General features: G+C 38.1%; 1 protein-coding gene across 5 annotated transcripts in view; it reads left to right on the forward strand.

The window, feature by feature from the left end:
- Nucleotides 1-7,098: 7,098 nt before the first annotated feature.
- Nucleotides 7,099-17,833, forward strand: part of LOC129764579 (pro-resilin) — a 123,089-nt gene continuing 112,354 nt past the window's right edge. For 3 of the 5 annotated variants that reach the window (XM_055763787.1, XM_055763790.1, XM_055763791.1), the window contains exons 1-2: nt 7,099-7,194; nt 7,566-7,778. In XM_055763787.1, the coding sequence (XP_055619762.1) occupies nt 7,758-7,778 (21 nt within the window). In that variant the 5' untranslated portion in view covers nt 7,099-7,194; nt 7,566-7,757. The other 2 variants (XM_055763788.1, XM_055763789.1) reach the window with 2 other exon arrangements.

Here is a 17,833-nt window from a genome sequence, read left to right on the forward strand (position 1 = left end):
GGTCTCGCTCACTTACCTCAACATTATGCTCTTCTCTATGTTAAACTCTATGCTCTTCTCTCCTAATAACATTTCTTTTCTGCTGTCGGACTGAACGGTGTAATTGCGAAATGACAGGGAAATGTTAAACACTATGCTCTTCTCTCCTAATCCCATTTATTTTCTGTCATCGGACTGAACGGTGTATTTGCGAAGTGACAGGGAAATGTTAAACTCTATGCTCTTCTTTCCAAATCTCATTTATTTTCTGCCACCGGACTGAGCGGTGTAATTGCGAAGTGGCAGGGAAATGTTAAACTCTATGCTCTTCTCTCCAAATCCCATTTCTTTTCTGCCACCGGACTGAACGGTGTAATTACGAAGTGACAAGGAAATGGTCTCGCTCACTTACCTCAACATTATGCTCTTCTCTATGTTAAACTCTATGCTCTTCTCTCCTAATAACATTTCTTTTCTGCTGTCGGACTGAACGGTGTAATTGCGAAATGACAGGGAAATGTTAAACACTATGCTCTTCTCTCCTTATCCCATTTCTTTTCTGCCATCGGACTTAACGGTGTATTTGCGAAGTGACAGGGAAATGTTAAACACTATGCTCTTCTCTCCTAATCCCATTTATTTTCTGCCATCGGACTGAACGGTGTATTTGCGAAGTGACAAGGAAATGTTAAACTCTATGCTCTTCTCTCCAAATCTCATTTATTTTCTGCCACCGGACTGAGCGGTGTAATTGCGAAGTGGCAGGGAAATGTTAAACTCTATGCTCTTCTTTCCAAATCCCATTTCTTTTCTGCCACCGGACTGAACGGTGTAATTACGAAGTGACAAGGAAATGGTCTCGCTCACTTACCTCAACATTATGCTCTTCTCTATGTTAAACTCTATGCTCTTCTCTCCTAATAACATTTCTTTTCTGCTGTCTGACTGAACGGTGTAATTGCGAAATGACAGGGAAATGTTAAACTCTATGCTCTTCTCTCCAAATCCAATTTCTTTTCTGCCACCGGACTGAACGGTGTAATTGCGAAGTGACAAGGAAATGTTAAACTCTATGCTCTTCTCTCCTAATCCCATTTCTTTTCTGCCACCGGACTGAACGGTGTAATTGCGAAATGACAGGGAAATAGTCTCATTCGCTTGTCCCAACACTATGTACTTCTATCCAAATCCCATTTATTTTCTGCCACCGGATTGAACGGTGTAATTACGAAGTGATAAGGAAATGGTCTCGCTCACTTACCTGAACATTATGCTCTTCTCTCCAAATCCCATTTCTTTTCTGCCACCCGACTGAACGGTGTAATTGCGAGGTGACAGGGAAATGTTAAACCCACCTAATCCCATTTCTTTTCTGCCACCGGATTGAACGGTGTAATTACGAAGTGACAAGGAAATGGTCTTGCTCACTTACCTCAACATTATGCTCTTCTCTATGTTAAACACTATGCTCTTCTCTCCTAATCCCATTTATTTTCTGCCATCGGACTTAACGGTGTATTTTCGAAGTGACAGGGAAATGTTAAACTCTATGCTCTTCTCTCCAAATCCCATTTATTTTCTGCCACCGGACTGAGCGGTGTAATTGCGAAATGACAAGGAAATAGTCTCATTCGCTTGTCCCAACACTATGTACTTCTATCCAAATCCCATTTATTTTCTGCCACCCGACTGAACGGTGTAATTGCGAAGTGACAAGGAAATGGTCTCGCTCACTTACCTCAACATTATGCTCTTCTCTATGTTAAACTCTATGCTCTTCTCTCCTAATAACATTTCTTTTCTGCTGTCGGACTGAACGGTGTAATTGCGAAATGACAGGGAAATGTTAAACACTATGCTCTTCTCTCCTAATCCCATTTCTTTTCTGCCATCGGACTTAACGGTGTATTTGCGAAGTGACAGGGAAATGTTAAACACTATGCTCTTCTCTCCTAATCCCATTTATTTTCTGCCATCGGACTGAACGGTGTATTTGCGAAGTGACAAGGAAATGTTAAACTCTATGCTCTTCTCTCCAAATCTCATTTATTTTCTGCCACCGGACTGAGCGGTGTAATTGCGAAGTGGCAGGGAAATGTTAAACTCTATGCTCTTCTTTCCAAATCCCATTTCTTTTCTGCCACCGGACTGAACGGTGTAATTACGAAGTGACAAGGAAATGGTCTCGCTCACTTACCTCAACATTATGCTCTTCTCTATGTTAAACTCTATGCTCTTCTCTCCTAATAACATTTCTTTTCTGCTGTCTGACTGAACGGTGTAATTGCGAAATGACAGGGAAATGTTAAACTCTATGCTCTTCTCTCCAAATCCAATTTCTTTTCTGCCACCGGACTGAACGGTGTAATTGCGAAGTGACAAGGAAATGTTAAACTCTATGCTCTTCTCTCCTAATCCCATTTCTTTTCTGCCACCGGACTGAACGGTGTAATTGCGAAATGACAGGGAAATAGTCTCATTCGCTTGTCCCAACACTATGTACTTCTATCCAAATCCCATTTATTTTCTGCCACCGGATTGAACGGTGTAATTACGAAGTGATAAGGAAATGGTCTCGCTCACTTACCTGAACATTATGCTCTTCTCTCCAAATCCCATTTCTTTTCTGCCACCCGACTGAACGGTGTAATTGCGAGGTGACAGGGAAATGTTAAACCCACCTAATCCCATTTCTTTTCTGCCACCGGATTGAACGGTGTAATTACGAAGTGACAAGGAAATGGTCTTGCTCACTTACCTCAACATTATGCTCTTCTCTATGTTAAACACTATGCTCTTCTCTCCTAATCCCATTTATTTTCTGCCATCGGACTTAACGGTGTATTTGCGAAGTGACAGGGAAATGTTAAACACTATGCTCTTCTCTCCTAATCCCATTTAATTTCTGCCATCGGACTGAACGGTGTATTTTCGAAGTGACAGGGAAATGTTAAACTCTATGCTCTTCTCTCCAAATCCCATTTATTTTCTGCCACCGGACTGAGCGGTGTAATTGCGAAATGACAAGGAAATAGTCTCATTCGCTTGTCCCAACACTATGTACTTCTATCCAAATCCCATTTATTTTATGCCACCCGACTGAACGGTGTAATTGCGAAGTGACAGGGAAATGTTAGACCCACCTAATCCCATTTCTTTTCTGCCACCGGATTGAACGGTGTAATTACGAAGTGACAAGGAAATGGTCTCGCTCACTTACCTCAACATTATGCTCTTCTCTATGTTAAACACTATGCTCTTCTCTCCTAATCCCATTTATTTTCTGCCATCGGACTTAACGGTGTATTTGCGAAGTGACAGGGAAATAGTCTCATTCGCTTGTCCCAACACTATGTACTTCTATCCTAATCCCATTTATTTTCTGCCACCGGACTGAACGGTGTAATTGGGAAGTGACAGGGAATACCTTAAGCTATATGCTTTTCTCTCCTAATCCCATTTATTCTCTGCCACCGGACTGAACGATGTAATTGCGAAGTTAATTTTTAGTGTTCCTAATTGATTCTTAGCCTTAACATTTGACGTTGACTGATCGCTGGCTAGAGTGTCACTCCCCTTTAAACGAAAAACAAACACACTTTTTGAACATTTCATTGGTGGAAAAATTGTTCGGTAAGTTTATTTTGATTAGTATTTTATGTCCGACATCTAGTTTTATTGCTATGATAACAAAAAATACAGTTTTGACGTAGAACTACGTTTTTCAGGAAGGACCAAATCAAAAAACAGGTCACGTTTTTATGAACTAAAGTTAACGTTAATAACTATTTTCACTGTAAACGATTTCTTATGATTTGCATTCCAATCGAATCGGAAATTCTCTAATATTTGTTTGATATGCTACACATTACAATTCGCTAATCTCTAAACGGTTTAAATTCATGAAAACTGGAAGAACTTCCTTTGTTCCCACAAATTTGTTCTGCCGATTTGTGTGTTAACCCTACTCGTATTTCGAATGCTTATAACTTTCTTATAACTTAACATTTCTTAACAGATCGGAAAGATGTTTGCACTAATTCAGAGGAAATATTTCTACGCGTCTATCACAATAAATGAAATATTATTTTTCATGAGATGAACAATTGAATAACTGTAAAATTTCAAGCGTTTTCTAAGCGCCCTAACCGCCAAGTTTTGATTGGGCCGATTTACGGTTTCCCCAACACAGACTTCAAAATCGATGTACTTGTGGAAATCCGCTTTGCAAATATATATGCAAGTCGGGGGTATTTTTGTTCCCACCGAAATGTGTTTCCCTATATTTTTTTGTGTTGTTTACTCTTGTATAGTCGTCGTTTTACGTTTCCGAAAAGTTAGTGAAGATAAGAAAAGAAGGTGCCGCAATCGATAAGGTGTACTGCGGCAATCAGTGCTTATACAAACAATGTTCAGGACAATGTGGTAACGAAGGAGATAATGCTATTTTTTATCTATAATATATTTTTGAAGTCATAGATTGTTTTGACTCAGGCTTATATTTATGTAGGTCTTAACTATTTAGACTTGTGTTTAAAAATGATACATGATAACTCTTTATCTTCTTCTGCATGATTGAATAAACAGAAGAAAAGGGTAGTAATGGTATTTTTGTGTACATATTTGAACAGAATGCGGTACCGAATTGTATCACGTTATGTCATCTAACCCGTTTAAAGGATACAAGTGCATACAGGAAACGGGTTTTCTAGGGCATCCATTTGATGTATCAAAAATACAGATTTTGTACAATGAAAAACTCAATTTAAATACAATTACTACACACAATCAGAGTCCTATGTCAAGATCCCGTACGTGCCCCTAGGCTCAGACCCATCAGCTTTTTTTATTTAAATTTATTTAGATTTAAATTTATTTTAGATTAGAAATTTAGATTTCTAACGTGAACAAATGAACCGTTTGAAGCTAGCGATTGACCAGAAACGTCCAGGAGAGGTGTTGTGTTCCATCAGGACAACGAATGGCCACACAATTCCGGGACCTTGATTGGGATGTCTTAATGCATTTTAATGCAAAAATGATTTTTCGGACCATCGGTTAACTTTGAAAATTCAATACTTAAAAACGAAAAATATCACATCTCTGATTTTTGAATATGCTATGTGTTTAAAATTTTCAGCTTTCAAGACAAAATATAAAAACATATAGCGTCCTCTAGTCCAATACCACATAAACAGCAAAAAACAGATACAATAAATAATTACAAAAACAAATAGCATGTGTTATATTTTTCTAAAGAAGGTTTCAATTTGACATGTTGATCATCTGAATCGGTGCAGTAGTTCAAAAGTTATGAATTTTCAAAACAAAAGTTATTTTTGGGAAAAAGGCAAAAAAAATGATTTTTCGAACCACCCTAAAATGGAAATGGGTACCTTAATGAAAAAATTAAAAATTACAAGTCTAATATTTTGCGATAAAGGACAAATCTATCAATTTTCACGATAATCTGAGAACCACTATATTGGTTTGGCATGGAATGTTATACCGTGTTATACCGTAATGTTAATGAATTTTATGAATTTGTTTATAATTTCCAACAACTTTTCCAAATACATTAATGTACAAATATATGTTCAGGAGTTACGTTTGAAAATATTCCAAGTTACTACAAAACATAGCGATATGAAAAATCTTTTTTTTATCTTGATACAAACTTTAAACATATTACTCGTGTTGCAGAATCAAAACACGAACAGCTTTCAAAGTAGAATTGAAATCCCAGCAACACAAATCCACCTCGTTGTTTTAACCGGACATTATGGGTACAAAAGTCAGGTATCTGTAAGGTACCTACTCAAATTCAAACATCGTGTATGACATCTGGATTCATAATTTGTGGCTAAAATTTATTGTTAACATACAAAAATTTTGTGTTTCGAAAATTCATAAAAATTCGATGTTCCAAACAATATAGTTTTACCATCATAAACTATTTTTTTGAATTTTCTACATGTCTTGTTTTATGTATGAAACAAATTGAAAAAAAAAATACGTATTTTAGATATAGTAAATTATATTCATTTTCGTAAATGAAAAAGTGTAGGGTATAAGTTTAAACATCAATACTCTATAACTCTTTCTATGGCACTATTTCGATACGACTCATAGTTTTTTAGGTATAAATTATCAAAGATTTCTCTTACTGAAATCGTTACTATTGAAAAGATACGCTTGATTAAAAAAAAAACAATTGCTACGGAAAACTCATATTTCCTCTACCCAAACGTACAAAAAAATACAAACTTTCATTCGAATAAAACATACAAGTTTTAAAAATCTGCATTTTTAGGACAATTTCATTTCGAATTATCCGTGTGTTATTTGGAAATAATCTTCTTCTTCTTATATGGCACTAACGTTCCTAGTGGAACTCCGCCGTCTCAACATAGCATTACTTGCGTCATTTTCATTAGTACTTAGTTGAGATTTCTATGCCAAATAACACGCCTTGAATGCATTCTGAGTGGCAAGCTCTAGAATACGCGTGACCACAATGCAAGTCAGAGGAAATTTCTTTGAAGAAAAATTTCCCCGACCAGAACGGGAATCGAACCCGAACCCCCGGCATGTTAGGTTTGACGCTAACCACTCGGCCACGGGAGCACATTTGGAAATAATCTATAAAACAAATAATAAGATTTCAAGAAGTTGTGACGGATCCCAGCATTTGAGCACAAAGAGCCTGAATAATTTGACTAAATAATGTATACTATCAGTCAGAAGAGTTTTACTACCGGAGACACATTTTACTCCCTCTGATCACTTTATTATACACCCAGTCTAGGAGAACGCTTATTAGCATGCGTCGCTTTGTCCAAAACCATCATCCAATGACTGGATTGAACACCGCGCACAATGCGCGGGTGGCTGACTATAGCACCTAGAACAAGCGGAAGGGTAAAGCTGAAACTGAATGAACATAATCTGGAGAAAAACCGTGGTTAATGACTGTGATGATGATGCTGCTGTTGCCACTGCTGCAGCGACGACACGCTGTGAGTTCATAACCTAGGAAAAGCGTGTCCAATCCGTACAGTAACTACTACTAGTTATTATATAAAATAGAGCCACCGGAAAAGTTCTGGTTCCATTCGAACACCAACTGCCAGATAGTTTGGACGCGTCGCGTTTAGCTTAAATCCCAAACGCGCTTTGTTGTTTAACACTGAATGGTGAATGTGATTAATTCAGGTAGATGAAAAGAATATATGTATTTTAAAAGTGGACAAGTGCGGATTGCGGGGGCGGCACGTGCTAGTGGCCTTAGAATTTGGCAGAAAGGCAAATGAGGGAACTGTGACCCGGAGTTCACCTTGAACAGTCGAAAATCACAGCCCGCAAAAACTAAAAAAATTAGCAAATAAAAAAAATTAATCAAAAGCGGGGGCGGCATTGTTTATTGTGGATTTTACCGAGAAATAGTGGGGTCATTGATGCAATCTAACCTCTCCGAATAGGGGGCGATGGTTCAGTGTGTAAATTCTGTTTTTTCCCTCTCTCTTTCCCTTTTCGGAGTCGGTTAATTGGCAGTTTATGGAAATTTGTTTTATTATTATTTGTAGAGGCAGCAAAAGTAGAAGAGAAGAACACTTTTTCACGCAGTGCTGGTAGTGATTTTTTTCGCGTTTAAAGTTATTACCTAGTGATCTCATTCCCATCGTAAGCCGTCGATTGGGAAGAAAACGGCGCCAAACGTGTTTGTGGTAGAAAAAAGGTGTGATATCGTTTTTTTACGCGTTTCCGCGGAGACGATAATGGCGGCAACGTTTCGAAAGGTAAGTACTATTGTCAATACTATGGGAAAGATAGTCCCCTCAAGACGGGGTTGAGGTCACCGTTATGGGTGGCTAAAAGATGAAGATTGTTTCTGTCTAATTGTCTGCAAATTGATGCCACTATCTTCAATCGGTGAATTAATCGCCACAACGTTTACCGTAATAATCCATTCCCAGACAGAACAATGTTGGGATTAAAATGAATCTGTCAGATTAAGAAATTGTTCAGTGTTAAGATTGATTTGATTTAAACTTATGGAACCATGACTCGTAGCTGAAAATGAAGTTCATTATTTGATTAAAATCTGTACAACAATTCGGATTATTCATATCGAGCTTCTGGTAGAAAAAGATACCCATCACTTGCACCATGCACCTCTCATAGAGAACAGTAGTTGATTGTTGGAATGAGCCTCTAGCATCGTATCGCATTGCTTTTACTGAACAACCCATAGAAGATTACAACAAACCATTGGCATACATTTACATCGTATGCAGCAATTCAATCCTCATACGATGTGGTGCTTCTTTGTTCCGAAATTAATTAAATCAACTCGGCCACAACTTTATCTTTCTGTTTCTGGAAGATTTTTCCTCTCCAGGGACCCGCCACTCGTTTGGTTATGGTTTACGTTCTTTTCCGGAACTCGTCTAGCTAGGAAACTTTTCCCTTTTCGAATGGAATCTCAGCACCATGTATGTTTTTTGGGTTATTTCGGGATCATATTTTGTTGTTGATGCCAATGCGGACCAGGTTTGGCTCAATATTCCTGTTCGTAGAAATTCATTTTATGAGAGGTTGTCCATGAGAAAAGTTGTTAGGAATTACAAATGATGGTACAGTTCCATCATTCTAATTTTCTCAAACCAAGTGAATCGCAAGTTCACAAGCGATGTTTACACGAAGTATGTTCGGAACGTTCGGATTATACGAATAATTATGGGTAAGAAATTACAATCGTTACTCGTTACCTTTGATTATTTACCAAGTGCGTTACAAAAACCCACACTTTGCCGAAATGAAAACAAAGGCTACATGACCATGATTATCGTTTAGGAACACAATTGAGAGCGCTTAAAGTGAAGAAACTTAGTGCACCCGTGGCCGAGTGGTTAGCGTCTCACATTATCATGCCGGATGTTCGGGTTCGATTCCCGTTCTGGCCGGGGGATTTTTCGTCAAAGAAATTTCCTTCGAGTTGCACTATGATCACGCGTATTCTAGAGCTTGCCCCTCGGAATACATTCAAGGCGTGTTATTCGGCTAAAGAAATCTCAACTAAGTATTACTAAATGACGTTAGTTAATGCATACGTTGAGACGGTAAAAGTTCCACAAGGAACGTTAACGCCATTCAAGAAGAAAGTGAAGAAACTATGGATTTACCAAGACAGTGCGACATGCAACACCGCTCGTGCCACATTAAATTTAACACGTTGAGTCCCGGATTTTTCTTGCTGCACTTTCCATGCATTTATCAGTGTTGATTGCCGCTCACAAAGCCGCTTTTTTGTATAAAAAGAAAAAAATCAGAAATTTGACTAGAAAGCTGTCACATACCGTAAAACATACGAAAATAAAGCATGTTTCAAAAATTTCCATATTTTGTAACAGTCAGTCACAACAGATCAACGTTTTTCTAACGAAAACTTCAATTTCAGTCCCTTGGGACTGACACGGGACAAAACGTGTTATTAGAGAAACGTTTGGCAATTGTCAATTGCTCCCCAAAAACAGTCTATTTCACAGCGTTGGACATCACATTGATATATAGACTCTATTGCTGAAAAAGTGAACGAACTTGCAAATTAAAATGACAAAGAATTATCTTTCCAATAAAGCCAAATTCATGCCAATTTAAACATTTTATCTGTATTTCATTTCAATTTCAAATTCTATGTCCCTTTTATCTACAGTGTTGGAAAGAAAAAAGTAAACAGCATTACGTACTTTTTCATGATTTTTGTTTCGGAAAATTCACTGCAATGTGTATGCAAATGATTTACAAAAACTATGGATGGGTTATACCTATGACATAACCGCAAGGGTGACGTAGGGTTGCCGTTGGCTTTGTAATCAATTGTATTTTTTCAATTATCTAAAATCCCACCTACAATATAGGTAAAATATAGTCACTGCGCAGAGCTATCCTTTGTGTGTATTGATTAAATTATTAATTAAACTAGTGAATAAATGAAACTGTTTATGAATTCAATTGCAAACAAATCCAAATTGAATTAATTCATGCATTATGGTAGTAGTTATCGCAGCAAATAGTTATCAACATTTTGCCTAATCATCAAAGGGTATGCGTAGAAGTTCAGTGAGCTGGCGACATGAAGGGATATTTTCCAATGCAGTCTTGAATAATCGAGCCATTGCGTTGCATTTGAACCCGCTTTTGTAGACCGTAATAGCAAAACGAATTTTGGAGTGTAAAAATGATTGGGGGTATAAAAGTATTGCCGACTTGAATGTATTTGCAATACCACTTTTCCCAACTTCTTGGTTTCGAAATCTGTATTGGAAAAACACATTCCGGTTTGCAAAAATGCAAGCGAGTACAAAAGTACCCGTAGTTTGCATCTATTTTGCAATGCAATTTCCCCAGGCTCCATGTTTTTTTTAGAAATCTGTGTTAGGGAAATATTCCAATTTGCAAAAACGCAAACGAGTACAAGAATTCCCGCTGCTCGTATCTATTTTACAATGCCGATTTCCCCAGACTCCATGATTTTGAAGTCTGTGTTAGGGAAACATTCCGATTTCCAGAAACGCAAGCGAGTACAAAAGTACCCGCAGTTTGCATCTATTTTGCAATGCCGATTTCCTCAGACTCCATAGTTTAGGAATCTGTGTTAGGGAAACATTTCGATTTGCAGAAACGCAAGCGAGTACAAAAGTAACCGCAGTTTGCATCTATTTTGCAATGCAGATTTTCCCGGGCTCCATGATTTAGAAGTCTGTGCTAGGGAAACATTTCGATTTGCAGAAACGCAAACGGGTATAAAAGTAACCACAGTTTGCATCTATTTTGTAATGTCGATTTCCCCAGGCTTCATGATTTTAAGGTCTGTGTTAGGGAAACATCCATATATTCCAGCGATCGTACCTCAATCGTTGCGCAATCACAACTGAGTGGATTTCCGAGCGGCACTCGCTGATATACCGATTGAACTTTGAACTTACACCCCAGTATAGAAATGAAAGACGTAGTCCTACGTCAACAATATTTAATTATTTACGTATTTCTTACAATCGAAAGGATGTAAACAATCCATAGTTTGTATTCTTTCTCAAATTTGTATTATCCCAATTCATCTTTGTTTCAAATATCAGTAAATTAGATTAGGAAATAAAACATGGGTGGGTTATATCGATGATATAACCGCAAGGTTGACGTTGGACTACCGTTGGCTTAGTAATCATTTGTTTGTATTGATTAAATTATTGATTGTACGAAACAATTTTCGAATTCAATTGAATTCAACATATTTACTGTGTAAGTAAAGGGGTTTAAACAAACGCCATGTAATGTAAGGCACCTTGGTTTTGATGGCTGTATTAGGGAACACACTTCGGTGGGAACAATAGAACAATGAATGGATGAGTTAATTAGACCGATAATGAAGCCTAACAATTGAACCTTCTTAGAATTACCTGCTCTGTTCTCTATATCGAATTATATTTGTTCATATTCAGATGATGGAAAAACTTTGCGAAGCAGATTCAGATTTTTGGAAATTTTATCGAAGAAATTGTCACATTCCAGATCGAAATTTAGTTTAACAATTACGTAGCTATCAGGGATCCAACATTGAGTCGCTGCCATTCCGTCGCCCACATAATGTTCATCGTACAAAAATGCTACCAACAGGTCTGGTACTACCAGTACTACCACTACACTCTAGAAATCAGCTAGAACTAGGCTAGATTCCATTTTTTCCTTTTTTTTTCAATATAGTCCAACATAGTATCGTAGTAATTTTTCACAGGTATTATGAAAACTAGCCTCCTATATTCAGTCTGAATTAACAAGACTATTAAAACACCAATAATATCATCAAAATAGCAGAAAAACCAATATGCGTAGGACTATTGTTGATTTAGTGATCATTTGTTTGAAGTTGAATCTGAATCCATTCTGAATGAATGAATTAATGAATATTTGAGGAAATTCGAAAACGAGAGCGTTACGTTGGAGGCACAAGATTTTATGCATCCAATATTGGATACGAAAATATTCTACTGATGGGAAAGAATAATCTTCAGAAGCTTTCCCGTTAATTGCACTTGATGAAAAATCACAAATCGAAATGCATTGATCGCAGTATTATATGAATAGAAAACATTAAAATAAACTCTTTCGCTTGAATGTAATTTTCAATTCCAAGGGGAACTGGCAGATTATTTTTCAGCAACGATAACATCTTTCCAGATTCTTCTCGATGCTGGATAACAATCAAACGAAAAGAGTCGCGCGCGTGTATATATATGTGTGTGTGTGTGTGTGTGTGATGGCTGCTTCGATGCCTCAAGCGGAACCGTTTTTCGATACTGGTACTTTCTTGGTCGCCTTTTCAGTGGCATCACTCTCCTCCTGATGGATTCCCTTCTGGCCTAAAGTACACAAACAGGCTCTTGGTGACACCGTTCATCAGCGCTTTCATGATGAACGAAGTTAGCTTCACCACAACAGCGACAACATGCTCCAATCGCTGTTAAATTATAACTGAGTGGATTTCTGAGCGACGCTCGCTAATATACCGATTGGTAACAAGCATATAACGCGTAGACACTTTATTTTTCGAATGAAGTGTTTGTCATACGATTTCGTTCAGTTGTTTAGGAGTTTTTTTTTTTTTTTTTTTTTCTGTATTATAGTGACTTTCAACGCTTCTGGCTGGTTCGTCACTTTTACCTTCCATTTTGGAAGAATGTCGGGAGTGAGAATTGAACTCGTGATCTTGAGCGTGAGAAGTATGGATGTGACCTCCACGCCAGATCGGCTCCACAGTGTTTAGGAGTTATTAACGCTCAAAATCTCGGTCTCCAGCGTAACGCTTTCGTTTTCGAAACTTTGATTTTACACTCCAGTATAGAAATGAAAGATGTAATCCTAGGTCACAAAAAAACTGGGTGTACATCGTTTGTTTTAACATGGCAATAAATGTTTGAAAGGCCACCAACTGTTATCTGGTGAAAAGCAACCATAGCTTGAGGAATGGTTTTACAAATTAGTCACGTAGTACAACAGGAAATTTCTCAAGTGAAATCCAAATTCAAATTCGAAAATAAATACACGATGAAACAAATTTTGCCCTGGTTCTTCCTATGATTTTTTATTAGTCTTTCAAAACTAAACGTCTCCGAGTTCTAACTCTTTTCATCTTGATAAGAAAGAGAGAAACGCTATTTAGAATTTTTGAAAATCTGATTTTCAAGGGTATTCCTATATTTAACTCAAATAAAATAAATAGGTTACCACGAAGACACAGGTTTTACCAATGCATTACTATGAATAGATCCAAAATATGATAAGAATTATGCCTACACCCAAATTTAATTTTTAGCACATGTTTCAGTATCCCGATTTATTACATTAAATGAGCCTAAAAATAACAGAAACTGTGCTACCTTCAAATACTGGTATGAAATTTCGTTTCGTTTCGTTCTTTGTTTTTAAGAGGCTTTCAAATTTGAAGTTCATTCGCCTCTAGTATAACATATGGTGTGCTCCCGTGGCCGAGTGGTTAGCGTCAAACCTAACATACCGGGGGTTCGGGTTCGATTCCCGTTCAGGTCGGGAGAATGTTTCGTCCGAGAAAGTTCCTTCGACTTGCACTGAGGTCACGCGTATTCTACAGCTTGCCACTCAGAATACATTCAAGGCGTGTTATCTGGCATAGAAATCTCAACTAAGTACTAATAAAAATGACGCACGTAATACTACGTTGAGAAGGCGAAGTTCCTCTAGGTACGTTAGTCCCATTTAAGAAGAACAAGAAGATAACATATGGTAGGGCAATATAAGATCAATATGAGCGAGCGAAACAAGAGACACATTGCTACACCCTTCAGCGCATGAAAAAGGATTTTTTCCTGCTGAAGATGAAATGTTTACTGCCAATGCAAGTTTGGGTGTAATGCTACTTTTCGAAAACTACTCTAGAGTGATTTTCATATATTGAGCTGTCAAAAAAGTCCTGCGGTATTTCCGCGAGGTGTCATTGTAAGCGTGTAGTTCTAGTTGTATTCATTGTATCGAGTCATACTATAGTTTGTTGGAAAGGTATTTTTGCGCGCTATAATATAGTCCTTGACAGTTTTGTTTGGTTAAGTCGTTTGTGAGTTATAGTGTCGCAAATATGGAGCAAAATAAAGATAAAATCCGACATATTTTACAGTACTACTATGACAAAGGCAAAAATGCATCTCAAGCTTCCAATAAAATTTGTGCAGTTTATGGACCCGATGCAGTTTCCATTTCCACCGCACAACGATGGTTTCAACGTTTTCGTTCTGGTGTAGAGGTCGTCGAAGATGCGCCACGCTCCGAAAGGCCTGTCGTCGAAAATTGCGACAAAATCGCTGAATTAGCCGAGAAAGACCGGCATAGTAGCAGCCGTAGCATCGGCCAAGAGCTGGGGATAAGTCATCAAACCGTTATTAACCATTTGATAAAGCTTGGATTCACAAAGAAGCTCGATGTATGGGTGCCACACACGTTGACGCAAAAAAACATCTTTGACCGTATCGACGCATGTGAATCGCTGCTGAATCGCAACGAAATCGACCCGTTTCTGAAGCGGATGGTGACTGGCGATGAAAAGTGGGTCACTTACGACAACGTGAAGCGCAAACGGTCGTGGTCGAAGAACGCTGAAGCGGCTCAGACGGTGGCCAAGCACTCATTAACGGCCAGGAAGGTTCTGCTGTGTGTTTGGTGGGATTGTCAAGGAATAATCTATTATGAGCTGTTTCCCTATGGCCAAACGCTCAATTCGGACCTGTACTGCCAACAACTGGACCGCTTGAAGGTAGCACTCATGAAGAAGAGGCCATCTTTGATAAACAGAGGCCGCATTGTCTTCCATCAGGACAACGCCCGGCCACACACTTCTTTGGTGACGCGCCAGAAGCTCCGGGAGCTCGGATGGGAGGTTCTTTTGCATCCGCCGTATAGTCCGGACCTTGCACCAAGGGACAACCACCTGTTTTTGTCCATGGCGAACGAGCTAGGTAGTCAGAAGTTAGCCACAAAAGAGGCCTGTGAAAATTGACTATCCGAGTTTTTTGCCAATAAGGAAGCGTGCTTCTATAACAGGGGTATTATGAAGTTGGCATCTCGTTGGGAACAAGTCATCGAACAAAACGGCGCATATTTGACTTAAAACAAATGATTGTAACTAATTTTATGAACAAATGAAATTTCAAAAAAAATACCGCAGGACTTTTTGACAGCCTAATACATATACAATGTAGTCATCGTCGAATTTGCTTTCCATTTTTCTGAAAGTTTCTGAAAGTATCTGAAATGAATTATGAAAATCACGCTGAGATTACTTCAAAAAGGCACTGTTTTGGGTGCAATTCTTGACTGATTTCGGATCTTTTTGAAGCATTGGTAAGACATATCACTGATACCCTTTTCAGTTTTTTGATTCCTTGCTTCTAGAAAAAATGGTCCTCAAAACCAGATCTTTAATAAATTTAAAATTATGTACCTCTTTCCATTAAGGCAAAAAGGATTCAACCTCAAGGGCATCCTGTCTTGTGCCGAAGCCCATAAAAAATCATAGATTAAACTCATGGCAGAAAAAAAGTTGAATTTTTGTAGAACTGTTTCATTGAAAATAATGACAAAGAAATTTTTTTTTCTTTAGACTCAAAATACGGTATGAGTTGATTAAATACGGGATAATCGAAAAAGGTTGAAAAAACGGTACGTTTGGTCAGCCTAGGCAACATGCATGTTTTTGCAATGCCAATTTTTCCCAGGCTCCTTGGTTTTGTAGGATGTGTTGGGGAAACCGTCAATTGGGCCAATCTAAATGGGGCACTTATTGCAGTTAGCACGTTTAACGTTTCACAGTAATTGAATTGCTTATCACAGCGAAAATATTTTTTTTTAACTGCGATAAATGCGTAGAAATGTTTCCTATTGATTGATGCAAGCATCTTTCCGATCGGTTAAGAAATGTTCGAAAATCTTTCATTATTATCTGCATGTTCTGTGTTTAGGTTTTCATTTTACCCGTCAAAAGAAAAAAATAATAATTCAGATTAGGAAATGAGCGAGTAGGGCGAGAAGCATAGTTCTTTACGAAATCCTGGAGCTTTCTGATATTGGCTTTCCGTAGTAATGGCATTTTTTTTGCAGAAGCTCTGTAGACCTGATTTACGAAGTCGGTTGCTCACAGTTCGACTCGTTATGTTGAGGCCCAACTCTTTCTGGATCACCTGATGAGATTTATCGGGATCCGATCGATGTGAACGGAAGTTTTTCGAGGCCTTCTGTTTCCGGATTTCCGCTCTACTGTCGCCAACGTTTTATGTTTTTCATGATTTTCAAAATCGCTCCGATCTAAATACCATATTGGCGTAGGTCTACGTCTTTCATTTTTGTATCGGGGTGTAAGTTCAAAGTTTTGAAAGCGACAGTGACGCTGGACTGCAAGGTTTTGAACGTTAATACCTCTTTACCGGCTGAATGACGTGCTATAATAATCACTTCATTCGAAAGATAAAATGTCAACGAGTTATATGAAATTGTTTCAATAGCTTAAAAATTGCTTCGAAAGCAAGCTATTGAAATCATAACAATCTAGCTCATTGATGATGGTTGGTTATCGCAATGTATTCCCGAACACAGACGCAAAATCTAGGAACCTGGAGAAACTGTCATAGCGAATACATGCAAGCTGTGATTTCCTTTGCTTGCTTGCATTAGTATTTGGAAAACCATAGCGGACACATGCAAGGCGTGAGTAGTCGCATCAATTTCTATTCTGCTTTCGCATGGAGGTCATGCAAAACTGTTTGCGTGTGAATGCGTCCGAGCGAAGGAATATTCCCTCCCATTTATGCATTCGACTTGGTGTTCCCGTGATGTAATCCAATAGCATCAGTTTCTGTCCTGCTTTCGCATGGAACAGTCATGAAAAATTGCCACATCACGATAAAAACGAAATGAATTTTATGCAAGGTTATATAGACTTTACTTCTTTTTCACCGTGAAATGGCGCCCTCAGTCATGCGCATGGAGTGATCATGAAAAATCTCGTGTTATTCTAACGAAAACAAAAATGAATCATGTATCAAACATCTTCAGTTGCTTTTACAAGGCCACTCAAATTCCAACGGTTCGTTTCGGGACCTCCAACAAGTTCGAAAGAGTTGAGTTTTATGGTAATAACAATTCCATGCTTATGCTCATCCACCCACACACTAACAAGAAAAACTTTCAGCAATTTTTCAAAATATTCTTTCGTTCATTCATTAAGAATTGATTCACATGCAATTTCAAATAAATGATTACCGAGCCAACAGTAGTCCTACGTATACCTTGCGGTTATATCACAGATACCGCCCACTTATTGTTTTTTTCTACGATTTCACGGTAGCTCACATTCGCTTTGACTTCGAAATCTATCAGTTCCCGGATTTTCGACTCTGAGTTCATCGCTCAAGCATCAAATAAATATACTTAATATCATCTAATATAGTTCGGAAATATCTCACGATACCGAAAACGAAGCTTGACAAACAAACAACACAATGTTTCGGCAAATATTTTCAATGAGATCGAATGAACCAGCCTTGTTAACTTTTTATTTTTCGACAGCAAATCGATGATCTACTCTTGTTGGAAAATTCACTTCTAGGTTAAAAAGACTCGAAAAACATTCGAAAATTTTATTTTGAGTTACTGTATGGGAAAGTCGGGAAAGACGGACAGGGCGGGTAAGATGGACACTCATGATGTACAAACATGCAATACAGTATATCAATACCTTTTATCGGATCAGCGCTAATTCTCGCTTTTACTCCAG

The sequence above is a fragment of the Toxorhynchites rutilus genome, chromosome 2, assembly GCF_029784135.1.
Source record: "Toxorhynchites rutilus septentrionalis strain SRP chromosome 2, ASM2978413v1, whole genome shotgun sequence".
Classification (NCBI taxonomy): domain Eukaryota; kingdom Metazoa; phylum Arthropoda; class Insecta; order Diptera; family Culicidae; genus Toxorhynchites; species Toxorhynchites rutilus.